Source organism: Lissotriton vulgaris, unplaced genomic scaffold (assembly GCF_964263255.1).
Source record: "Lissotriton vulgaris unplaced genomic scaffold, aLisVul1.2 SCAFFOLD_764, whole genome shotgun sequence".
In the NCBI taxonomy this organism is placed as follows: Eukaryota; Metazoa; Chordata; class Amphibia; order Caudata; family Salamandridae; genus Lissotriton; species Lissotriton vulgaris.
The window spans coordinates 394,330-420,988 of NW_028241255.1; the positions used below are offsets into that span (position 1 = coordinate 394,330).

At 44.9% G+C, this 26,659-nt stretch overlaps 1 protein-coding gene across 1 annotated transcript in view; it reads left to right on the forward strand.

Annotated features, from left to right (window-relative positions):
- The window catches only part of LOC147672003 (nmrA-like family domain-containing protein 1), a 64,567-nt gene extending 43,001 nt beyond the window's left edge, over positions 1-21,566 (forward strand). Inside the window, exon 5 of the mRNA XM_086948061.1 lies at positions 20,767-21,566. Within this exon, the coding sequence (XP_086804187.1) occupies positions 20,767-20,946 (180 nt within the window). The 3' untranslated portion in view covers positions 20,947-21,566. The remainder of the gene's footprint in view (positions 1-20,766) is intronic.
- Positions 21,567-26,659: the final 5,093 nt, after the last annotated feature.

The following is a 26,659-nucleotide window of genomic DNA, read 5'->3' on the forward strand; positions in this document are numbered from 1 at the left end:
GTAGTATTTCTTCAAGTCTGGGAGACCGATGCCCCATCATATCACGGGAGAGTCAGCTTGACAAATGCTATGCGGGCTCTGCCGTCCCAAAGAAGTTGCAGTTGGAGTGTCTCAATCTCCCTGAAGTTAGCAACAGGCACTGGATCCATAGTGTTTTGAAGTATGTATAGGAACGCAAGGCCATCATCTTGAACAACACCGCCCTGCCAAGTAATGTCATGTAGATAGGCTTTGCCTTTACACTGTGTTAAGTTAGCATGAGCTTTTTAGAAGTTTAAACACCATTTTACCTCTCTGCTCCTTTTGAACACAGCACATATCTTTATTAATGCTTTGAGCCTAGTGGAATATTTTGCTTCACACGAGTTTTCGTATAGTATCAGCTTTGCTTGGTAAGCTATGCTGACTCGTTTACGTTTGGGGACTTTTTTTTGCATGGTCACCTTACCTACTTGCAATGATTGGTCTATCACCAAACTAATATGCCCTTGTGATAGTACCTCACTTCAATCAAACATTCATATATTGTTATTCTGCAAGTTTTATACGAGCCCCAGGAAACAATTTTTGATACCTTTCCTTAAACGTTGGGGGATTCGTAAATGCAGATGAGCATACATGAAAATGCTACAGCTAGAAGATAACCATGTAGTTTACGCTGTCTCATGCTTTTTAAAATCTGTCATAAACTTGAGAAAATCCATGTATTAAGCTACTATTCTACCCTGGACTGATGACGCTCTTTAATGAAATGCCGGTTTTTAGCTATTAATGAATTTTTATGTAAAAGGTCTTTTAACGATCAAACAAGCTATTCTTGTACTGTACTGATTAACTTTATGATACTTTTAAGTGTTTTTTTATGTATATATGCTTTTATGATTTTAATTTAAAATCTAATAAAGCTTGTTTTGAATTTGAATATGTCTGAACAGTGAGTGCTGAGGCCTTCAAGGTTATTTTAACACAGCGGTTGTTCGGTCTGATCTTAGACATAACACGTAGGCAGCTGTGGCCAACTCTGGCTTTTGGCGCGTTTAATAATGCACTGCGCAGAGCATGCACACGCACTTGATGAACATTCGCATGCAGAGAACTGGTGTAGAAGATGTGATCCCTTTCTACTAAGACCAGAGGTATGGGGCCGCCCTTCTAAAACCCAAAGAGACCTTCTGTAATATAATATACTAGCAAGGGAGGGTAAGACAGAGGTTCTATTTAGACCTTTTCCCTTTAGCATTTTAACATGCTTTCACCCTTTGTATTTTATGAACTAGTAACTATGCTGATAACCTTGGTGCTTATAATATGTTTGCTTGTATTAGCCAAGATACTGCGCTTGAGAACACTGAATTAGAAATAAATATTTCAAACTTGCACGTGTCCTCATTTACTCCTCGTTCTGGACTGGTATGATAGTATAACTAAAGAGTGTTCATGTGTTCCAGGTGACCTGAGGTGTTCCAAGTTCATGTTCTGGGTTGTCTAATCATTGGTGTGTAAGAACCATTGAGATGCTGATTGCTAATTTGGTAGGGGATTTTGGATACGAAGGTGAGTTTTGGCACACCCTACTACACTGAGGTTCCAAGTCTCTATGCACAGTTCTGTGTAGGAGCAGAATCCCTTCGACAGTTATGACGGGGGGGAGAGCCCTCCAACGTTCCACATTTTTTGAGCCGACCCAAAGGGGGTTCCAAGTTATTAGCTTATCTCGCCTCTGGGTCTAGTGTTATATACATGCCAAGATACTTAAATCCCACCAGTTCGATCTTTATAGGGCATGACTGCTGGACCACGGGCGGCACACCCGATATAACAAACATTACCGACTTCATCCAGTTTATTGCAAACCTGGAGTACCTACTAAATATAGTCAGGACATCCAAGAAATTACTCGGGGATGCCCTGGGGTTAGTGAGATGTAACAGGATATCGTCCCTGTAGAGCGAGATTTTATCTTCCCACTCCGGTGTCCACCGCAAGCCACGTATCGACCAGTCCCATCGGATCCATGCCGCCAGTGGCTCAAACGCCAGTGCGGAAGTAAGAGGGGACAATGGACATCACGGTCTTGTGCCCCTCCCAAGGGCAAAATCGTCGGATTTACAATCCCTCTGGCCAAAGGAGCGACGTACAACCATCTAACCCATCCGATAAATTCCGAGCCAAAGCCCATCTTAGTCAAAACTGCAAACAGATAAGCCCATTCAACCCTATCAAATGCCATAGTGGCATCCAAGGACACCAAGACCGCCAGTTCCAGTATTTTCCGGGAGCCACCCAAAATCCTGTGGAGTCTCCGCAGGTTCAGGGCTGTGTTACGACGCGGCATGAAGCCAGATTGATCGGGGTGTATCAGGGTTGTAATGAGCTTGACCAACCTAGTGGCGAGTAACTTCGCCAATATCTTGGGCTCAGCATTGAGGAGTGAGATGGGTCGATATGAGGAAGGGGACGTCCTTGTTTTGCCCGTCTTATGAATAACTACAATATACGCCACCCGCTGGTCGTATGGGAGTTGTCCCGACTCTCTACTTTCTAGAAACATGGCACGGATATGCGGAGCAATTTTATGGGCATTCAATTTATATAGCTCTATAGGCACTCCATTAGGACCTGTTTCCTTCCCAGACTTTATGCTTCTAATAAATTGCGCAATTTAATCATCCGTGATGGATGAGTCTAAATATTTTCTATTGTCTTCGGAGAGGCTCGGCATAGCTATATCTCTGATCATTTTGCCATTCTGTCTCTGTAAAAACCATTCGCCGAGGTATATACTTCTTTATAATACTCTGAGAAGGCGTCTTCTACTGCCTGCGGATCCGTGATGCTATCCGATCCCGACCCTTCTAGCTCAGGCACCAAATGAGGCCTGCTCTCCACGTTCTAACCAAGCAATTAACTTACCAGCCTTATCCCCATGCTCGTATACTTGACTTTGTATGTCATTGTTATGAGACTGCCTTTTCTCTGGAGAGGCCCTTGTATTCATCTGGTTTCAATTTCAACAGATGCAGGTCTCCCTGAGCAGCAGTCTCAGCCACCCATTTCTCAAACTCCACAACTTCCGCCTCTACCTGGTTACCTCTGCCTGGTGTCTTCTTTTTGCCTGCAATAAAGGAGGACCTCACTCCGCAGTACTACTTTATGTGCCTCCCATAGAGACTGTGCTGAGTAGACTGTGCCCACATTTTCCTGAAAATAGTGTTCAGAAATTTGGCATATCTCCCCTACTTTGTGGCTGGGTCCTTCAAGTGCCATGCATTAATCGGAGCCACTCTGCCAACCACTGATAGCCCGATCTCGACCTGTAACCACATCGGGGAATGATCTGAAATACCCCTCCCCAGGTATCTTGCTTCTCTAATTGTGTCTGCCATAGCCGCCGGCACCAGTTTGTAGTCTAATCTAGACATGCTATTATGTGCGGCGGATATATGAGTGAAGTGTCTCTGGGTCGGGTTACGCGCACTCCAGCGATCTACTAACCCCAGCGATTCAAGAAAGTCAGGGAGCCACTTCTGTGATTGCGTATGAATATGCGCCGGGTACCTATCCACTCCCTCACTCCCTCACCAAGCACAGCGCTGAAATCTCCCCCTAGCACCAGGAGACCCAGGGCAGGGTTGGAAAGACCACACTCCAATCTTTAAAAGTATCGGATTGAAGGCCCGGTGGTAAATATATGGATAGGAAGGTAACCGTCCCACCTGCCCTGAGACACCCACAGATCTGCCCCGACCATGTAGCCTTTAGATCGAACTGAGAAGGAATTTTATTGAGGATGCCAACCCCCCTAGACCCGGATGTAAAACTAGCATGTGCTACTAGTTTATATCCCCCACTATGGAGGGCCATGCACCAATTCCCAACAAAAAGCATCTCCTGTAATAGTGCAACTTCCGGGGAGTGTCTTTTAATTAGCGATTCACCATCCCTCTCTTGATCTTGTCACCCAGACCGTTGACATTCCAGCTCAACACTCTTATCCCCGATCCCTGATTAGTACGAGACATTTACCCCACACCGCTAGCATTGAATAGCAAAACTCTCACCTGATGCGAAAAATTTGTACACATAGTGAAACACCAAGCACCCCACAACTCTAAACCCTCCTCCCCCCCACCCTGCACCCATGCATATAGCGAACGCTCATCCCCAACTAGCAGTGTGCCTGTCGCCCCAATCTACTCTACAATTAACTAAAAGTAGGAAACAGAGGAGGGCCCTCGGACAGACCCCCCCCCCCTCCCGACCCCCCCATCGCTACCCTTGTGTTGATCAACCCACCAAGATATCTTTCAGAACTCGGCAAGTCGGGGGATCAGTTACATATCCGCCCCAACCCTCAACGACTTACTACAATTTAAGCCCATTCAGTCCCCATTGTGTACTAAATCATTGTCCATCCGCCTTTTCTCGGTCTTGACTCTGGCATGTGGGTACTGTCTAACCAATCCGCTACCACCTCAGGATTGTCAAAAAACTGGCTTTCCCGTTTAGTTCCACCTGGAGGCAGTCTGGAAACATGACGTCATATTTTATACCCTTGTCTCTCCATTTCCTTTTCACCGACAAGAAGCCTTGACGTTGCTTTTGTACCGTTTGGGTAAAATCCGGGAAGGAGAGTCATTTTCAAATCTCAGTGGAACCCCAGCTCTGGCCACCTGGAGGATCGCATCTTTGTCCCGAAAGTTCAGAACCCTTGTAATCCTAGGACAGGGGGCGCCCCCGGTCTAGGCCTACCTCCCGGGACTCTGTGGGAACGTTCAACCATTAAGTAATTACTAAGACCTTAAGGTTTGAGGGGTTTGGCCTTTTGACTACTCTGGCACCCCAGTATACGAACGTTGTTGCGCCGTGCCCTTCTTTCATAATCATCCAGTTTGCGATCGGTAAGAACTCTTGAGGCCTTAAGATCACGCACCTCTTGCTTTAACAGGTTCACATCGTCTATTAGGCTGGCTGTCTTGAGTTCCAGTGTTTTGACCTTCTCACTTGCTTTTGTGAGATCCACTCATCAGCCCCACCTCAATTGTGACTGTATCAAGTTTGTCTAGGGCCTCCATCTTCTGGCCCCAAGGATGTCTGAACTCCTGTGATGACCGCCATGAGATCTGTCAGCGTTGGTTCATCCCTGGCAGAAGTGGCATCACCCCCCCACAGGGCCCCCTTAGAGGACCGGTACTGGGATTTATCCAGGTCGGTTTTTGTCACCATCTCAACGGGCTGTCTCTAACACCTTCAATGCTATGGCTTTTCCCGTCCTGTGCTGGAAAAGCTTGAAAGGCATTATTTCATCACCTTGTCATAAGCACAGCTCCAGTGTGCTTCATGACTAGCTGAGCTCGTCATGAGCATGGAAGGGGCTAATCTCGCCCCACTCTCCTCTACCAGGCTTCACCCTGTCGCCCAGACAGTCGCTCCTCGCACACTGCTCAACTCCTGGGGGGGGTATTTCACGACCTAGGGGTTCCTCGCTGCTGTTAAAATCTCCCCTCCGGTCAAGATATCTTGCTGACTACAACACAGTGGATTTAACCCCCTGGCAGGGTCCTCCGCTTCACGAAGCAGATGTTATGACCAGCACTTCCTCCGAGATCTCCCCATAGTTTCAGCCATCGTCCCCAAAACTCTCCTGGGCGGCTCCTTACCACTCTGGGAGATATGCTCAGCAACACCTCACAGCTCTTCCTGGCTGCATCTACCGTCTCAGGCATCTCCCCTGCAGGGTGGACTTTGGGGGCACCCCCTGCGACCAATTTCAGCCCTTGGCCACCGACAAGACGTTTAAAGGGGTCTTCCCCCACCCCCGTCAGCCACACCAATATTCCCTTCTAAATGGGCTTCCAAACCACCTCTGGTACCTGTGTAACTCCACCACCGCAGGCAGGCTGAGCAGGTCGTCCTGTGCCAATGCCCCTCCTTTACAGTCCAGCCTCTGCATTCATGCTGTGGGGCCCGCCAAATGCCCCGGGCCAATAGCAGCTTTCCTCCAGATCGGGCCAGCCCCACCAGGCCCGCCGCGGCCGATGTTGATGCACTACCAGGCGGACGCGCTGCCACCTGAGGTCCCGGTTTCTCGAACTGACCAGGCCCTAATCTTCCCGACGGCGTATCTTCGCCGCGGGATCTCGGGGCAGCCCAAAACACTGCGCGCGTCTTCAGTTCCCCTGTATGGGTGTGGGGTTGGGGCTCAGGATTAATGGCAGGATGTTGTGGCAGGAAAGGGAGGTCGGCGGAGCAGAGTCCCTAAGCGGCCATCTTGGTCGCCGGCTTGATTCCTGCCCACCGCAGTTTGCAGATTTAAACATTTTTTTTTTAATATCATGTCCAGGCTTCTGTTTTTTCGTACTGAAGATTGATGTTTAGAGGAGTTCAAGGCATTATGAGGCAATGAATACAGTAGATAATTGTTTTATACTGCAAGAGGTGACAACAGATTTTTCTTTGTGATGGTCCTAGCAATGTAGTGATTGGTTCGTCTGTAGAATGAATCCAAGCGTAACTTGATGGGATGGAGTTGTAGGCTTGGTAAAGGTGAGATTACGCCCAGCCGCTCAAGTCTTGGTTAATTGATCGAATGTTCTGAATAGAATAGCTCCCCTTTTGGCTGCTATTCTGCAGGCAGCTGGCTTGTATCCATTGATCAGTTTAGGCCAATATTTAGTCTGTGAAAATGTTTTGTTGCTGAACAGTTTTGAGCACTAATTATTGATCACCTGCATACAATGGATATTTCAGATGGAACAATAGTTTTTTTTTTCCAGGCAATGCTTTTGTTAAGCACATGAACCCAACACAGGGCTTTGCATGTTCATTCAGTGTCTGACAAATAAGTAAGTTGCGATCCACAACTTGGGTGACATTACACCACTCAAGAAGGATTAAGATCTGTACAAAGTCTACATCTACTGATCATGGTCTGTCTAATAATATTTATGGTATTGACCACTACAAACTCATAAGACCTGTAAAGTCACTTGACCTTTTTCTGCAGCTTCAAAGACAATATGCCTCCTCTGTTTAGAAGTGGAGGGGGTTTATGTTCTCAATTTGGGTTATAACACTGCCACCCTATATCTTTTGTAATTAAGATCCGCTAATCAGGTCATCAAGAAGTATTGTTGGCTTGGACAGGTGGCCATTTCTTAGCTCTCCTTTAGCACCAGCTTACCTAACTTATTTGGGGTTTCTGATCTGCTGCTCTCCCTAATATCCTGCTTCTGGGGAATGGCTCAATCTCCCAAGCATGCATATACCTTTCAATTTGAAGTTCATTCTGGATGGATGGCTTCACTCGAAGCCATCCAGTTTTTGGCAAGAGGTTTTGAGTAATTCATTTATAGGTATTATCCACTTCTGTAGGAGATTAACCAGGAGCCCTCGCCTATCGCAATTGAAAGATGCAGACCTCGATTCTTTGGGCAGATCTTCCAAAATGTTACCCTTTTCTTTCCCACTGGCACCACGTCACCTTTGATACCTCTTAAGCTAGTGGGCTTTGGATGCCAGTTCGATACTGCTATAGGTCTGTGGCCTGTTATTGCAAGATTCCACAGAACTATTTTCCCATGAAACCTCACCCTCTCGCATGAATCTCCCACCTCTCTTACACATTCGTTGTATGTTTTGGCCTGTGGCTGTTTGCTGGACTTTTGACTATTGCTGTAGGCAGAAACCTGCTAAACAGGGCTCAGTCTTGAGTGCTCTGTAACATGGTACGCCTTTGTCTTCTCATTGAGGCAGCTTCTCCCGTAGGCTTGCCCTGATTGTCAGGGTTCACGATTGTCACTGGACATGTCCAAAGTTTAGAAGCAGCCCATTGAAAAACAGCAGTATTAGTACAGGACAACCAGGTCTTTTTACTGGAGAATCCTTATTTGAAAACCTTGGATCATAATACATTTTCATAGTTTTGAAAATGCCACTCAGCTTGGATACAGCACCGAATTCTGACACCTGCACTGCAAAACAATACCTTATCAAACTAAATGCATCATTTGAGTTGGATATAGTTTAGTAACTGATCCTGACACCACAATTGCATCCTAAATGTAAGTAAGCCCTAAAAGTACAAGTCTGCAGTTCTATTTGAGTTACCTACTTTATTTTAATTGATTTTAGACTACAGTATTGTGTGTCTGATTAACCTTAAGTGACTTATTGAGATTTGTCTTCAAGACTGTTATCAGACCTAGTTAGATTAGCTAATAAGTGTGCTTAAATCCATCTTGGCTGCTCAATACTACATTTATTCTATATTTTGAACAAGAGCTTCAGATATGGTTTCTCTTTTCTGGAAATTGACTCTAAATTTAAGTGGAAAGGAAATTCTCATTCTCGGAAGGAAGCATTTCTAAACTATTAGTTTTTTTTAATCTCTTGTGTTTGCTATTTTACAAGCATTAGTTTTGATTTGAAAAGATATTTTGAATTCCAGTACAATTAATAAGTGGCAACACCAGTAGAATGGTGCAATTTTGTAGTTTATTACTACCAATAACACTTAGGGTAATGCAGGTCAGATTTGGAAAACTCCTGTGTCCATTATCACTTTTTTTCCAGAAGGCGCATTAACTGTAATATACACAAGAAATGAATCAGTGAGTTTCTTAGGTGAGTTGGTTTCTGCAGAAGTTGCTGAAATTCTTTTGATGTAAATTTGGCTAAATTCGGTTAGAGGGTCGAAGGGGTTCCTGGAGCTTCTTAACCAAAAAAGTATTCTAAGCCATTTTGGATAAGAGTGTCATCTCAGTTTATCTGGCTTGCACTGCCTGACCTAATTGAAATAGTTTTGCAAGTCAGTCAAAAAGTACAGATTTCAATCCAACACCTTATAAACATTTTACCCAGAATGTGCTATTTTGTGTGTGTTCTGACTTGTACAGTAAAGGTGTTAAATTCCTTGGTCAATCTCCTTTATTCTTTATCTGTCTTTTTTACTTGAACCAGTGGTTGTATTTTTTGTTTAATTTTTTTACTGCATTATTTTGTAGTACTGCTTTACAAAACTCCTCTGGCGATTACCAGTAGCTGATTGTTCACACATTCCAGCCATCACATTTAAAAAAAAAAGTATTTTTATTGGGTTTTTCACAAACACATACAATTGACATTTAAGCATTACGCGTAGTCCATAGAGGGTGACGACCCGTTAGGCTTAGGAGCTGGTAGCATGAGATGCAAAGGCGTGGTCATCCTGTTAACACCACCATTGTCATACATAAAACATATACCCAGTGGCGTTTTGTGCTAGGGGTGTCCGCAGCGTCGGTTGGGATGCAGAAGTCCAAGGACTTAATCAGGCACCTGTCTCATAGACTACTCTGGTGGAAGTAAGAAAGGGGGAGAAAAGATTCTAAGGGGGGGGGGTGTCCTGCTCTGAGTAGGGGAAGGAGTTGGGTCCTGCCCCTGGTATTGTGTGCCTTCACGGTGGTTCATACGGGTCTAAACCTGTCCAGGGAAGCCCACAGTCCCCTATTAGGGTTTCTCCATGGTGTGTTGTGTAGGGCTGCTCCTCTGAAGAATGCTACCCAATTGAGCCATCCCTTGAATGTGGCTTTGGATGTGTCCTTCTAATTGGTAAGGACTATTTTACCTACTGCAGTTAGTAAGAGGTCAAGGAAGCTTCTGTCATGTTGCGAGTCTAGGTCAGATGTTATGAATGCGGTGGTGAGTGAGGAGAACTCTGCTTTAAGGGTGCACGATAGGGCTTTGTTTATGAAGGAGAACATTTTGCTCCCAAATGTTTTGACTTTTGTGCAGTGGAAGATGAGGTGTGCCAGGTCCCCCTGTTCTATGTCGCAGTTCCAGCATCGGTTGTGTTCCCTCAAACCCATGGCCGCTAGGCGAGCCAGGGTCCAGTAGACTTTGTGTAGCAGCCAGAATTTTGTCTGGGCAAGCACAGGAGAGACCATGTTTTACTAGGGAGCCGAACAGAGGCGTCTGGGCCGAGTCTAGTTCTGCCTCCCAGTGGTTGGTTGTTTTGTTAAGCGTGGATGTGTTGGGGGGAGAGCAGTTTGTAGATGTGGTAGACCTGATGGCCAATTTTGTTAAAGTTTTCCATATACTGGAAAATTGAGGGAAAGTGTTTGGCTATGCTAGATTTGGTTAGGGCAGTTCTCATTTTAAGAAAGTTGTAGAGTTCTATGTCTAGTAGTTGATGACGTTTTTGTAGCATGTTGAAGGTTAGGGGTGCTCCCTCTTCCAGATGGGCTGGGAATGAGATCCCTAGGCTTTTCCATGCTTCTATTGTAAGGCGTTTCCTTCTATTTCATTTTTGAGTTTCCCCACAGCGATTCCCATTTTGAGTCTTTAATGCTGTATTTTAGTTTTTGATCTACCTTAATCGGGGCAAGTCTGGTGTTTTTGAATATGGGGCTCATGTTTTGTGATGGTTTGTGGTTTGTAGCGTTAGTGGGTCGAGGTTGAGTATGGCCCTCTCCACCGTGAGCCAGACCGGCGTGTATCTCTGGTTGGGACGGATCCAATAGATCCCCTGTCTCGCAATGAATGCAGTCTGAAAAGTTCTGAAGTCTGCCAGGTTCAGGCCCCCTAGTTTCTTCTCTAATCGTAGTTTCTTCAGGCTTATTCTCGTTTTTGTCTTGCCAAAGGAATTTGTTTAGCAATTTGTCAGTCTTGCGGTGGAAGTCATCCAAGTGTAATTGGGATCATTCCGGCCAGGTAGTTGATCACCGGAGTGATAATCACATTAATTGTGTCTGCTCTGCCCCACCAGGATAGAAATTTTGGAGACCAGGACTCCAAGAGTTTTTTATTTTTTCAAGGGTTAGCTTCTCGTTGTGTTAAAGTGTGGATTTAAGGTTTTCGCCGAAATGGATCCCTAGGTCTTTAAACCCTGGTTGTCATACAAGACCTGAGTTGTCGAGTAACCCTATGGTGGTATGGATATTGAGAGGCATGCATTCCGTTTTGTCTGAGTTTATATCCTGAGTGGACTGAGTACTAACTGATGGTTTCCATGAGGGCAGGGATGGAGGATTTGGGGTCTTCTGAGACTGAGGATGTCATCTGCATAGGCTGCTGGTTTGGCTGTGGCCCTGTTTATGTTGACCCCTGCCACACCTCTGGTTAGGATATCCCTTATCAGGGGTTCGAGCGCCAGCAAGAAAAGCGTGGGGGACATGGGGCAGACCTGTCTTGTCCCTCGCTGTAGCGTGAGTTGTTCTGAGGCCCCCCCGTTGATGGCTACCTGGGGTTTGCGTATAGTGCCATCACTGTCTGCGTGTATTTTTCTCCCAAGTTGTATGACCTCATGCATTGTTCTAGGAAGTGCCAGGACACTGTCGAAGTCTTTCTCTACGTCGAGGGTGATTGCCACCGCCTGTTTACTAGATATGGCTGACTGTTCGAGAACTTGGCACAGGAGTCGTGTTGTCATGTGACATGCATGTCTTCAGGAAGCCTACTTGTGAGTTGCCCATCAGCTGTGGGAGGATTAGGTTTAGTCTTGTGGCTAGGATTTTGGCATTGATTTTGTTGAGCGATATGGGTCTGTAGTTCTGGGGGTGTTGCTTTCCTTAGGGATAATTATAATGTTTGCTTCCGCCATAGTATTCGTCACCCTTCCCCGCGCAGTGGTTGAAGACCTTTTTCATGGTTGGGAGTAGTTGTGGCCTGAAGCTTTTGTAGAAGGACGCTGTGTAGCCGTCCGGGCCTGGGTCCTTTTTGTCTTTAAGCGAGTTAATTTCCAACGTAATTTTGGAAGTGCTTATCTCCCTACCTAGTGTGATTTAACCTTCCTAAGATAACAAACGAGGAAGCAGTCTGTTGAGGTAATCATTAACTCCGTCATGGTCTAGTGAGTCGTCTTTTATAGAGTTCCTGGTAAAATTCACAGAACGTACGTAAGATGTCTTTGTGCTGAGTGTGCGTGTTGAGTGAGTCAGTGATGGATGATAAGGTATGTTGCCTCTGTTTGTATTTCAGATATGTCGCTAAGGATTTCCCTTCTTTATTGGCCTTGTATAGATTGATCTGTTTGTTTGTTAATCCACAGTCCTGCCCTTTCACTCAGAATCCTGTTGTATTCGTATTTTTTTCGTCAACTTTTAGTGAGGTTGTGTTCCTTGTACCTTTGATATGGGTTTCCTCTAGACTTTTGATCATCTGTTTCTAACGTGTCTAGATATAATCTAGCTACCCTGTTCCGTTTAGCCATGATGATTAGTGTCCCTCTGACTGTCGCTTTTAGAGCGTCCCACACTATGTTGGGTTCCATATCTCCCATATCGTTGTGTTTAATGTACTCGTTAATGGCCTGCTTTATTTTAGCCTTGTTTTCTTGGTTTGTCAGGACAGAGTTATTAAACCTCTACTTGTGTGATGTGTTCGTTGTGTCGGCCCGACAATTGCAAGCTGATGTATGAGCGATCTGAGATGGTCCTAGCCGCTATCTCCAAGTGGTCTATTAGGTGTGTGAGTGCCTGATATTAGGATGTAGTCTATTCTACTGTAGGAGTTGTGTGGGTTGGCGTACAAATTATAGTCTCTGGTGTCCAGGTGTTGTAGTCGCCATGGATACCTAAGATTTATTCTGTTGCATATGTTTTTTTTAAATGTTATGTGAGGCTCGGGGGAAGGGTGTGCGCTTGTGATTATCTGTCCAGGGTGTAGTCACAAGCTGAAGTCGCCCACCAACACGGTCATGCCGTTTTGGGCCCCTGCTTCTAGTCTCTTGGAGACCTCTTCCCAGTATGCGGTGTCATCTGTGTTTGGGGTGTAGATGTTCGCAACTAGGATTGTTTCGCTCCCTCTTCAACTGTTACTAGTAGTCTACCTGCGTCATCGTGCAGTTGGTCTTCTATGGTGATTCTAGAGTTCTTGTTTATGAGTGTGATCACTCATTTTTTCCCTACCGCTGGTGAGCATGCAGTCTGTCCTATCCATCTTGCCTTAACTCTAGCCGTGTCTTCTAGGGATAATTTGGTTTCTTGTAGCAGTATGACGTCCCCTTTAATCTTGGCTGAGCAGTCTAGTACCTTCCTCTTGACTGGGTGGTTAAGGCCATTGACATTGAGGGAGATTATCTTCAGATTATTTGCCAGGGAGGAGCTGTTGTTGTGTGACATGTCTTAGATTGAATGCGTGCCGCGCATCCTCCCAGCACCCCATTGTGGGTAGCGTTCCCTGTTTTTGGTTTTGTTAGTCAACCTTGTGCACCTTGTGCACCGTCTGCATCCCTCCAGGGTCCCTCTCTTTGGTTAGGAGCTTCGCTACGATAAGATCCCATTCCCGTGCATCTGGTTTCCTTTTAAGCAAGTGTTGAGCAGGATGTAGAAAGGATTGTGTGTAGTAGGAGTTGACATAGTAGTCCAGAGACACCGGTAGTTCGGATAAGACCAACAGGACGAACTAGACCACCTGGACGAGGCAGGCCGACAAAACCAACAGTCATTAACTTTCCACTCACTCTCCCCCCTCATCCCCACCCCTCCCAGCTCCCACCCTCTCCTCCCCCCCTCCCCACCCCCAAAAAACCCTGTTCCTAGCATGCTGAAAGTGCGACGGCAAGATTCTCGATCCGCCTCCCTGAGATGGACTCGTTTGGCTCCCCATCTGTCTCATGGGTGGTGCCCTTCGTTAGACTTTATTGGTCTTCCATATTGGTAGCACCTGGTTAGGGCTGGCAGATTGTGTTGGACTGTCCTTTTGGAGCAGGGTCATGGCTGATATGCTTATGGTTGGGTCCAAACTGGTGTGGCATGGTGTGCAAAATGATGGCCTGGGATGCAGCTTGAGTAATCACCAGTGGATTCCGCATTTTCTGACTGCTTTTCTGCTCTCGTCTGCCCAAGAAAGGTGAAATAAACATGTGCACTCCCGGGCATTCCCTGCTGGCCCCCTCACCAAAGAGCTTTTCAGTACCATTTTTTAGTAGAGGGGGTAGATAGATGACTTCCAATAGTTAAATTTTCTTAATACATATTGTTTTTCTAGCCAGATCTCCTTTCCTTCGCCTTGATTCAGAGTTCTCACTTTCAAATTTCATGTCTTTTAAGATTACCCCACTGCACCTCCCATAATTATGAAGTGGCCGTAAATATTATGTTAGTTGATCTAACGATCAACCGAGCCGGACAGGATTTGAATATGCGATATTCATATCCTGTCGGGTAACAATATTTTTCTTTCTGCTTTAGTCTATCTTTCACTTTCAAGATTACTGCTTTTTAACTTTTCGCTGTTCTTCCTACACGTGATCAAGTCTTTCTCAACTGGTGTCAGTTAGTTTGCAGTTTGTTTTTGTTTCTCTTGGTGCCTGGCTTGTGTTTGGTAAGCTTCGGAGAATGTATCTTGATCCCAATGCTAATCCCCAGGTTCAAATCAGAAAGGTAAATACTGTTCTAGAGATGTTACATGATTTTCCAGAAGTGTTTTTTGAAAAAGTGGGTGGCATTAAAGGTTGTGCATTACATTAAATTCAAGACGGGTGATATCCTTGTTGTGTCTAAGGTTAGGGATATATGGTTTATCCTGAAGTTTGCAGTCCAAGATGGAATTGTATCGATTAGATGAGGGGATAGTTGCACCTGCAGTAGTTGCCACCCAGAATTATGGTGAGATCAGACTTTGCAGGGATCTATGGAAGTTCAACAGTGAAGTAGTTGAGGACAGGTTACCCCTACCTAACATTTCTAAGATGGTACGCCTATTGGGGGATGCAAAGTTCTTCACCACTTTGGCTCTAATCTCTGCTTTTCACCAGGATTGCTTGGTTGAAGATTCTTGGGATCGAACTGCTTTTTACACCAGTTGGGATTTTCTGTTTAGCAGGATAGTGTTTGGATGCTGTTCAGCAGCGTCTGTCAACTCCTGGAGTGGCTAGGACCCCTGCATCGTTCACTCCAGCCCCCTACATTTATAACAGTTCCCACCTCAGGAAACTAAATAACCCCCCATGAACTAACTGTGGGCAAGTCTTTTCCCCTGACAAGATCTCAATCAAATGCCCTACATGTAAGCATGACCTTACCCCACACAGGCTAGACCACACCCACAATAAAGCTGAATTTAGAATCCTCCTCCTCAATTGTAGATCCCTGCCCAAACATAGGGCAGAGATCTGGATGCTTCTCAGAGACCAAGACCCTGATCTACTTTTCCTTACGGAAACAAGGCTCACCTCTAGCTCAGAGCCAGATATTGCGCAAGCTCTTCCCCCTGGCTTCGTGCTACAAAGAATTGACCGACCGACGGGTCGAGGTGGTGGGATCGCCATTGCCCATAAGGAACAGCTTACCTGTCTCCTCCTGGGCACCCCGCTCAAAGACTGCAAGAATGTTCAGTTTTCTATTATTCTCCACACTTCTCGTCTTCACAGGCATTTTGATTTATCATCCCCCGGGGCCAGTGGGGTAATTTAATAACTCACTGCTCGAGGCCACGATCAATTTGGCAGCGCAACAGGCAATTTCACGATCCTGGGAGATTCAACCTCCATTTTGATGAGCTGCAAGTTCTCAATGCATGTGAGCTATCCAGAGATCTATGATCTCTTAAATTCTCCCAAAAAATTAGTAAGACCACTCACGCTAGAGGACACCTTCGCGACCAAGTGTTCTTTAGCCTAGCCGACCATAACGGAACTGACCCTATTCCATTACCATGGACGGTTCACTTCCTGAAATCTTCTTTGGTCACCCCAGACAACCAGGCCCATGACACAATCATCCTGGACATTTGGTCGCCCCTGGAACAAGCTCCCCCAGGGAAATGGTCCCAAGAGCTGTAAAAGACAAAACCTAGCTTAAACCAATGTCCGGTACAAGCTAATTAGGATTTCCTTGGCTGGATCGAGGAGTCACTCAATGCGGTCCTCCCAAAGAAAAAGATAAATAAGTCTGCAGGGCCCCATAATGCCCAATGGTTCACAACGGAATTACGCACCTTAAAGCAGCAATGTAAAGTGAAGGAAAGACATTGGAGGAGAGATTTTCTTCCTTCTAAAGAACAGGACTATAGGCTAGCCATTCTTGCCTACAATGCAGAATTAAGGAAAGCTCAAGCATCTTATTATGAGAACAGATTCTTAGCAGCGTCCAACTCGCCCATAAAAACTTTTTAACATTATCAAAAATTAACTTCAAGCCCCCCCCGATCAGTCCCGAAAACCTTGGGCAAACTCTGCAATGAACTTGCCGAGTACTTCAATAACAAAGTCCAGCTTATCCTTGAATCCCTCCCACCTAAGATTGAGGACGACCCTCCTCCCCTCCCTCAGACAGATTTTAAATCTGGGCCACCTGAATACATCCTTGAGGACTTCCTACCCGTGACTCAGGAAACCATCACCTTGCTGTTGGCCAAGGTAAAGAGCGGCTCCCCTACTGACCCAGCGCCACTGAACATTTTGAAACCGGTCATTCCAATAATAGCCCCTAACTTGAAAATCCTGATCAACGCCTCGCTTACCACTGTAATAGTCACCTCCAAGAGGAAAGAGGGGAGGTTAAAGCTCTACTAAAAGTCCAATCTGGACCCGGTTGAATTGGGCAATTATCGGCCCATATCCCTTCTTCCGGCCATAAGCAAGGTAACGGAGAAACACGTTAACCTAACTCTCTCTAGCTTTCTTGAAAGCAATAGCCTGCTCCACCCCTCCCAAACCGGTTTCCGACCGCGCCAAAGCACCAAAACGGCTCTATTGACTGTGGTAGAAGAAACTGGAAAAATCTTGAACTCTGGAGGTTCAGCGGCCATTCTACTCCTGGACCTGAGCTCAGCTTTTGATATGGTGAACCACTCTATTCTGATCTGGCGACTCGGTAACATAGAAGTGGATGGTACGGCCCTCCAGTGGCTATCCTCTTTCCTGGAGGGAAGAACCTTTCGGGTTTTTGAGGAAAATATTATTTCTAAGCCCACACACCTTTTGAGCGGGGTGCCTCAGGGCTCCTCACTCAGCCCGACTATTTTTAATGTTTATGTCCTCTCTAGCAGCCAGAATAGCTCCACATGGAATCTGGATAATCACCTACGCCGATGACACTCAACTGGTGGTCTGGCTCAATCAAGCCGAACAGTAAATCCATACCCTCTACTCCTGTCTAAACGATATCTCAAACTGGATGGACGACTCCTAGCTTAGGCATAATGGAGGAAAAAAAGATTATGATTTTAGGCAACTTTCTCCGCTTTAATCCCAGCTTGGTGTGGCCCTCTTGCATGGGCCAGCCCCAATTCCGAAAGCAGAAATTAAGAGTCTTGGTGTATGGCTGGACCAGGACCTCAGTCTTAGGACCCAAGCCAGGAAAACAGCAGCTCTTTGCTACAGCTTACTTAGAATGGCCCAATATGTCATGCCCCTCCTTCACTTTGCGGCTAAGAAAGTACTGGTCCAATCATGAATACATTCCAGACTGGATTACAGGAGCACCCTGTACCTGGGCGCTCCCATCGCCGCAGTCAAAACTTCAATCCGTACAAAACAGTGCTGCAAAACTGTTGATGGGAACCACCAATAGGCCATCGGCCAAACCGGCCCTCTGCTCCCTCCACTGGCTCCCAGTTCAGGAAGGAATTAGGTTCAAGGCCTTGTGCTTAGTACATAAGGCAAGGCAGGGACTCTGCCCACCTATGATCTCCATCATGATTCGTCCATATAAAGCCAATCGTAATCTTCAATCAGATCTGTACTTGGCAGAGATCCCTAGGATGAAGAGGTCTAGGAGCGGTGTTTTTTTCCTGTAATGCTTCCAAACTCTGGATTTCCTTGCCTCTCCACCTTCGCTCAATCCCTGACCACCTGGCTTTCCGGAAGCAATTAAAGACCATGCTCTTTCCTTCGCTTTTCTGGTCACCTGTCAGTTACTAGCGCTAGGATGCTTCGGGGTAGCCATGTGCTCTATAAATGTCCTTCCATTCCATTATGTGTTCTAAGTCTTACAGGTATTCATTTGAAAGTCAACAAATTCAAGTTTTTTCAACCTTAAACGGGTTTATTGGGTCATGCTATCATAGCTGAAGATGTTAAACCCAGAACTGATATTGTCGTAACCATTACAGATTTGCCACATCACTCCAAGGAAGAAGAAATGCAAGTTTTTATGGGTATGGCTGAGTTTTGTAGCAAGTTGATTCCTAATTTTGCTTGTCAAACTGCGCTATTTGGCAGTTGCTCAAGAAATGGTCGCGATGAATTGGGCCAAAAAATTGCAAGAAGTTTTATAATATCAAAACAAGTTAAGCTTCCGCACAGTCTTTTTAAAGAGAGCTTTGTTACTGGTTTGCCTTCTTTTCTTGTGACTGATGCGAGTGAAAAAGATTTGGGTGCTGTATTGACAGTACTATGATGGCCGTGACGTTACGATTGTACTCGACTCTTTGAAAGGAGCAGAGAAGGAGGCTTTAGCAGGGCAGTGAACTGGGCAGTAAGGAAGTTCAAACAAGTTTTATGGGGTGTGAAGTTTGTTGAAACTGATCACAAACCTCTTCAAGAGGCTTTTGGCAAGAAAAGGTTTGATCATGTTACTTTTTGCATATATAGATTGTTGGCTGCTTTGCAGAATTATCGTTTTTCTGTGTCCTGTATTCCTGGTATTAACAATAAGACAACAGTGTTTATTGAATTTGATCAGAGTATTTAAGTGCTGGGGAAGATGCATAGTGGAAAGATGAGGTCAGGGTATGTACACTTTCTGGTGGAAGTGTTTGTGAGTGGTTGAGTGAAAATGACCAGGAAGAATTGCCCTCAAAGGTCAGGGAAGCTATCAAGGGTGTTAGTGAGGTTTCAGTTAGCGGAATGGATTTCATGAAGGTTTGGGTGAGCTTCATGTTAGCTAATAGTCAAATGTGGAAGGTTATTTCCTCCGTGTGGTGTGAAGTCAGTTGGTGCAGCTTGCACACGAAGGTCATCAGGGCTTACGCAAGACTAAGTAATGATTACAAGATCATTATTGGTGGCTTGGTATGGACATTCAGGTGGAAAATATTGTAAGATATTGTTATGACTGCCAGGTGAGTGATCAGACACAGAAAATCAAATTATCTCCTTTAATTTGTCATGAGATTCCTGGAAGTGAGCGAGGAATTATCGTTGGATATCATGGGCCCTTTGAACTTTGGTATGTTTAAGTATTTATTGGTACTAATGGCCATGCATTCGAGGTGTTGAGGTGGCCTGAGGTCAGTGTAGGGCAAGAAATCTCTAAATCTTTGCTGATCAGTTTTTTCAACCAGGTGTTCTACCTCAAAAGAGATGAAGTTTCTGAATGAGAGGTATTCTACACTAGAAGCGTGCCTTGTACCACCCAAACACAAATAGGATGGTGAAATGATGCAATGGAACGCTCAAAGAAACAATTCTAATTGCAAAACATGGAGGACATGATTGGTTCCGAGTGGTGAAGGATATGATAGTGGAATATAGGTTTACTCCTCCCTGTACAACGGGCATTTCTTTTTTTAATTGCTTAAACAATGCATGCACTATGATGTGTCTGCCCTTGGTAAGCAGGTATAACACGCGAGAGGGTTGAGATGAGGAAAGGATAGAGAACTGTACATGCAATGTGAAAGGAAAAAAAACTGACCGCCGTAAAGCAGTCCAGTCCCTTGGTGTTAAGGTGGGGTGGATATGGTAAAGGTGAAACTAGCAAAGGGAAATGAATCAATTCTTCTTGTTTTGTAGACTTTATCGAGTGACCAAAGTATTTCATGGGGCTGTAAAGTTGAATGATATGATTTGGAATTTTAACAAAATTGTCCATAATCCCATCTGAAATGTTTTCATTTTCCTATCCTTAGGGTTTTTGGTTTGTGTGATGTTTGTTTTTCTTTGGCCGTGGGGAATGTGGTATAGTTAGCAGGTGTATTTATTAGAACGTGTATTTGGCATCTCCTGCATGTTTCCCTTTGGCCTGTGTTATGGTATGTGCTTGTGGAATGTTGTAATGTTTGTACTTTAGCGGGGAGTTTTGAAGGCATTCGGACTCCCTCCGCTGCCTCCTATGGTTGGAGTTTCTTTTCTTGCAATAAGCTTACAGATTACTTTGATGCTGGAATTATTTACTGTCCACTTCTGTTTTGTCCACCTTTCATTTTCAGGATTACTACTTTTTACCTCTTGGTGGTTCTCCCTCCATGTAAATGAGTCTTTCAGAAATGGTGTCAGATGAGTAAACCTTTCCTGTTGGTGTGCACCTTCAAAACATACAAAATGATGACGAAGCTGTACAGTGTGGCTACTAACAATTGGCAAAGTCAGCAGGGCTCAAAGACCAGACTGATTTGGCTTTGCCAATACATAATTCTGGAGAAAAGATGTCCTCTGTTCTTTTTTTTAATGCTGTGCTTCCACAGTACCTTTTTCAGTTCATGCCCCCGTGGCTCAAAGTTTCTTGCAAGGTTGTCTTAAAGCCCTCAGTGTGTTAGTAACACACCAGACTATCCCCCAGATTCATCATGGTCATGTTTTGCGAGTCCTTAATAGTGAATTTTAAGGATTTGCCATTAAAGACTCGAAAACGGGATGCATGTAGAAATCGCAATATTTTATGCAATTTCTACTGCTTCCTTATTTGCGATTCGCTAATTGCTAATCTCAAATAAGAAATGGCTTTCCCATTCATTCCTATGGGCCTACTACAGCATTTAATACACATGAGTTAATGCCCTATCTCGAACCAGCCCTTCGAGGAAAGAGCCTCAACCTCGTGCAGACACTTCTTTTATTGTTTGTGTATTACATTTGTGTAATGTTTGTCCCTTTTTAATGCTGCTGTTTCCTTTATTCAGATGACTCCCGAAGCTTATGAGAAACTGGGCTTCCCTGGTGCTGTAGAATTGGCGAACATGTTTCGTTTCTACGAAATGAAACCGAACCGTGACATACAGCTCACGTTACAGCTTAACCCCAAGGCCAAGAAGTTTGCAGAGTGGATGGAGCTGAAGAAAGATGCCTTCAAAGACCTGTAGTGGCTGGATCATGCACATTGATTGAGCTGGCACTCTTTTCTTGTGCTTTGTTTCAAAGAACCACATTCTCTGAAATGTCTTCCTGGACCACATAAAGCTTTCAAAGTTGATCTTTATCTAAAGTGCTGGATGCTTCCTTGTGTACCATCGGAAGCTTTGGATTAGCCCAAGTTAATGCAATGCATCTTGTATGAAACACCTCTTTGAATCCCAATTTGTAAACAATTTGTTTGTTCAGCTGTGCTTGGAAGTTATTTCTCAAATACAATTCACCAAACTGTTTTTGTTTCTGAACTTGTGCCACCTTTTGCCATTGACCAGGAATTTACTTCTCGGACAAATCCATTCAAAGATCATGATGGGACCGATCAAGCCTTCGCATGTACCACTTGTTGCTGACAAAAGTTATGTTTAAGTAGAGGCTTCTCCATCTGTGTTCTTTTGGAATGTGGCTAATATTATAGATTGAAAAGCTGTCCAAATGTCTTGGATTAATAAATGTTTCCAGGATTACTTCTGGAGAGCACAGTGTAATCTGCATTCAAGGCAGTTGTTTGTGAATTCATATCAACTTTATTGAAAAAAACATTTCTTTATGCTTAAATACATAGTGTGCATTTAAAAGTGTAGTTGCATCAATGTAGTTGCACTTGCTCTTTTCCACACTTGCTCTTTTCCACACTGGTAAATGTATTTCCTTGTGGGGAAATACTTTGCCCTCCAACCCTGCTGTTATTTTGGAGGTGTTGCCTTCCTTTTTCCACTATGGGAAGGGGTTTACACCAACTCTTGAAGGGAGTAAGGGACAAATGTACGACCATTAAGTTTAGCGAGTTGTGACGAATTGCGACTCGCAATTACGGACTCACTAAACGAATGTACTACAGGGTCTTGGACACTGTTTGCGATTCCCAATGGGCTGGGGTGTAGCTAGCGCTTGTGGCGCGCGGGGCTATCCCTCAGATTGCCGCCCCTTGGGGCGGGGGGGGGGGGTGTTGCTGGGGTGAAGGACGGTGAGCACTTGAAAGATGAGGAGTGCTGTAATGCATTGCGTGGCGTGAGGTAGTGTCTGCACCTGCGCAGTAATGTACCCCAGCCCAGGCTGTCCTGGAACTCATTCTTAGCCCAGCTCTCATCCTATCCACCCTAACCCTAGATAATCCCTTTTTAAACGCCCATGGAGTTGGTCATTGAGGGGAAACATCCTGGGTCACCTTCAGTGTTCCTTCCGTCCCCTTTCTCTTCCTTCTTAGCACCCAAAGACAGAGCTGGGTGGCCTAAGCGCTACAACAACAACCAAATGGCTTGACATGCTCCCACTTTTCCTTCGTGCTTACACCATTCTTTCTCCTCATTGGTCATCCTTCCACCCGGCACCCCTCAGCGCGTCAAAGCAATCTGTGTGGGTAGAAATGGCTTGTGAGAGGGAGCACAGGAGAAACCAGAGAAGGATGGAGATGAAGAAAGGACAACGAGTGAGAGTAAAAGAGAATATGCACTAGGTGGGAGGCAGTGAGGAGTAAGCAGGATGCCAGAGGCAGCGGAAAGTAGAACGAACGGAAGAGATGGAGGTGACCGACATTAAACGCGAGGAGATGTGAATGAGGTAGAGAGGGAGGGTAGGTGGATAAACGACTGCAGAAAGGCCTGGTGTGCGAGAGAAAGAAAAGTTGGAGAACTCTTGCGGGAAAGTGAAAACTAAAGCCCATGAAAAAAAAGATATGCAAAGAGTGTAAGAGAGAGAAAGTGATAGAGGGGGAAAATGTATGTACATGGGTGCAACACAGCCCTCTCCCTTTAGGGCACCCCTTATTAGCAGAAACCCAATGAATGTTAGTGAGTTACTGAGTCTAAGCCGGGTGTGACCCCCTACCAGTCATAAGGGGGCAAAAGAATCCTTGATTGTCCTAGGGAGGAGCTGAAATCGCACCGCAGCCTGACAGTCCCAGTCAGGACCGTGGGGCGCAGCTCAGCCTGAGGTCGGCATTCACTGAAGCCTTCGTAGTCACGGAGTGGAATCGGACCTACTGGCACTCTACTCCACCTCTTGCCTGGTGGTGAAAAAGAACAGGGTGCGAGTACAGGGGTGGGGAGTGCTGGTCTCCCTCTCTCATCAGCGGCTGGGGAGTGGGGAACATTGACAATTTGGCAGGCCTGAGTTCTCACGGTGTTGAGCTGGTCGGACCTGAGGGATGCTGTTTGGAGGCACCGTCTGTCCATCCGAGGTCTTGCGGACCATGCTCCCTTCCACATATGAGACACTGTCGTCCCCAGTGTAGCCTCTCCCCGGTGTAGCCTCTCCCCTAAGGCATAATGCATGCAACGGACCATGATGTCACTAACACGGTGGTGGGACTTAGGCCGCGCTGCAGGCTGCACACACTCCTGACCTGCTTTTAAGTTTTAACTGCAGCAGGCAGGCACAGTTGAAACGCGGGACTTAATTTTTTTTTTTTAAGTTTTAATGACAGGGAATTTTTCAGCATTACAATGCAGAAACAATAAAAAAAACAATTCAATTGACATACGTTGCCACATACAATAAATATGAATAAAATAAATAAATCAGAAGACACGAACGACTAAATCATAGCATTTCAATTAATCCATTCTACTACCGGAGCCACAATCTTTGAAGCCTTTAATCTCCTCCTACCCCCTTTACATGAAAAAGCTGAGAATTCCAGCCTGTGAATGGCTAGTAATCTAACTCGCCAATGCGAAAAAGTGGGAGCTTCAGAGGACAACCATTGTGACGTTGTACACAAACGGACCTGTGACATAGCTATAAACATGAGAGCAGACTCGTATCGCGTATTCCTACCGTCAACATTTTTACATACATCAAACCCGAAAATCACCAATGCTGGGGACAGAGTGCATCTCATCTTGAGTGTACTATTAATAAAACCCTCAATATCTTCTAAAAAACTAAAGAGCGGGGCAGGAATAAAACATATGAATGGCATCAGCCGCAAAAAGTCCACACCGTGCACAAGAATCTCCCTTTCTACTACCCCATTTTGAGATTTTTGCAGGTGTATAATATAAGTCCAGCATTGCCATATAGCTTTGAGATCTAAGTGTTCCTGAAACAATGACTTCATTGGTGAGCTCTATCACAGGTGATAATTCAATGCCTGTCTTCCCGATCTTGGCTTCCCATTTGGCACTTAATTGTTAAATCATCAGGAAGAACTGACAATATATATTGATAGAGCGAGCTGATTATACTTCTTTTTTAATCAAATATAGCATAGGCACTTGATCCGACATACACGGTATTACCGTCACAATGTTTATAAAGAAAACTATGAATCTGTAAATATTTAAAGAAATCCCGTGATGGCAGCTGGAATTTATCTTTTAAACCATTGTAAGATGGCAATTGCCCATCCCCCACCAGATCCCCTAAGACCCTTAGCCCATGGATTTGCCACCTATGCATAGTTTGATCTTGAAAAATACTAGGCAAGAGACGAGCAGCTTTAAAAGGTGTGTATAGATCAAGATTTGGAATATTTAATTTCCACCTTATATTCTGCCAGATTGAATATGCAGCAATAATAACCTTAAATCGGGTTCGCTTGTAGTAACTAGGCTCCAGCACTTCCAAGAGAATACCCTTAGCCGCAGTACCCAGGAGAATACCCTTAGCCGCAGTACCCAGGCCTATCTCGAAGATAGTAGGACGATTACATATTGGTACTACCGCTTTATCACCAAATAAGAGCACTCCCATTGATTAAGCCATGGCTGCCCAAAAGTAAAGAACCAGATTCGGAACAGACCAGCCCCCATGATCACGTGGAAGGCACATCCACTTAGCTGCCCTATGCGAGCGTCTATAGCCCCACAAAAACCTATCACAGACCCTATCAGCCTTAGTCAAACTTCTTTGAGAAAATAATAAAAGGATAGTCCTAAAAAAATATAAAAACTTAGGAAGTACTAACATTTTGAGGACACTAGAGCGTCCAAATAAAGATAGGTGCAAATGATCGAGTCGCTCTAATTTAGTATTCACCACTTCAATTGCGGGATGGATGTTTAGATCCGGAATAATATCGACTGCAGTAGTTATCCGAACCCCTAGATACACGGCCTCTGTAACCACTGGGGCATCTGATAATTGCATGTCGGGGGTCTGAACAACCTGGGTTTTCAGTACATTCAACTTATATCCCGAGACTGCGCCGAATTGGCCAGCTAAATCCTTAAGGGCACTGAATGCAGATGAAACATCCGAAGTAATAACAGCTATGTCATCTGCATACGCTAAAATATTATGGAAAGTGTTACCAGCTCTTATAGGTACTATAGCCGGATTACCCTCAATTCTGCTCAAAAAGGGATCTATATAAAGGGCGAACAAAGACACCCTTGCCGCATGCCCCTACTGATAGAAAAAGAAATGGTCTGTTCAGAAATGCGAAGTGAAGCTCTTGGTAAAAAATACATTGCCCTAATCGCGTGTATAAATTCTGTGGGAAATCCCTTCCACTTAAGTACTGCCCACAGGAACCCCCAGGAGACCCTGTCTAACGCCTTCTCTGCGTCCAACAGGATCACCCTGAGGAGGGAGATCGTAGCATGTGCCCAATCTATTAGGGCGATGACATGCCTGACATGGTCTGAAGTATCTCGTCCTGGAATAAATCTGAGCTGATGCAATTAAACCAGAGGAGTGATCACTTGAGCAAGCCTAACGGCCATAATTTTTTATTATATTTTAGAATCACTATTAGTGAAATTGGCCGGAAGGAGGACGGAAGCAACTCAGGTTTACCTTTTTTTTTAAACCGCACTATCGTAGTATCCTGCCATAATTCAGGGACTAAACTCCTCTGAGCAGCTCCAAGTACCTCCAGTAAGTCCCGCCGAATCTCAGCTAAAAATACTTTATAAAACTCAAGTGGGACTGCATCCGGGCCGCAAACCTTACAATTCGCTAAGGATTTTACCGCAAATTCAACCTCGTCCCACTGAATAGGGGCAGCCAAAAATTCACACTGCTCCTGAGGCAACTTAGCAGCTGAGGATTTTTTAGCAGATATCGACACCTATTTCTATACCCAATCTAAGAATATCCTCAGTATATAAGGTGGTATAGTAATTCAAGAGCACATCATTAACACCCTGAGTGTCATGGATTGTTGCCATTTGGTCTTGAATTTTTATAACCCGCCTCTGAACGCTACGCTGGTGGAGCCGCTTTGCAAGCACCCTGCCCGAATTCTCCACAAACTCTAACATAAATTGTTGTGTCTTGTAAATACTTTGTGGCCAGCTCCTGTCCAAAAGACTCCCAACAGCCTAGCCTTCAAAATTGCTACATCCTGTTGACTAGATTCAGTCTCATGACCTTGTTTAATTTTTGAGGCAAGTAAAATTTCCGCATCCCTTAACTCCTTTAAGCGGATCTTAATCAGCTCTTGCTTCCTCTCCCACCTATAGGAGGAAACATTTTTAGTCTCTTCGCAACCCTGCTTTCAGAGATCCCAGACTATCTGGTCTTTTGCCGAGCCCCTATTAACATTAAAAAATTCAACTAACCATATTTTGATGTGAACACAATAGACCTCTTCTAATAATAATTTCCTTTTAAATGTCCAATACCTAGGAGGTCCACTGCTACGCGGCCAAGGGCATTCAGCGATCAGAGGATTATAGATAGAAGAAGCCGCTGCTAGCTGCTCAGACAAGAAAACAT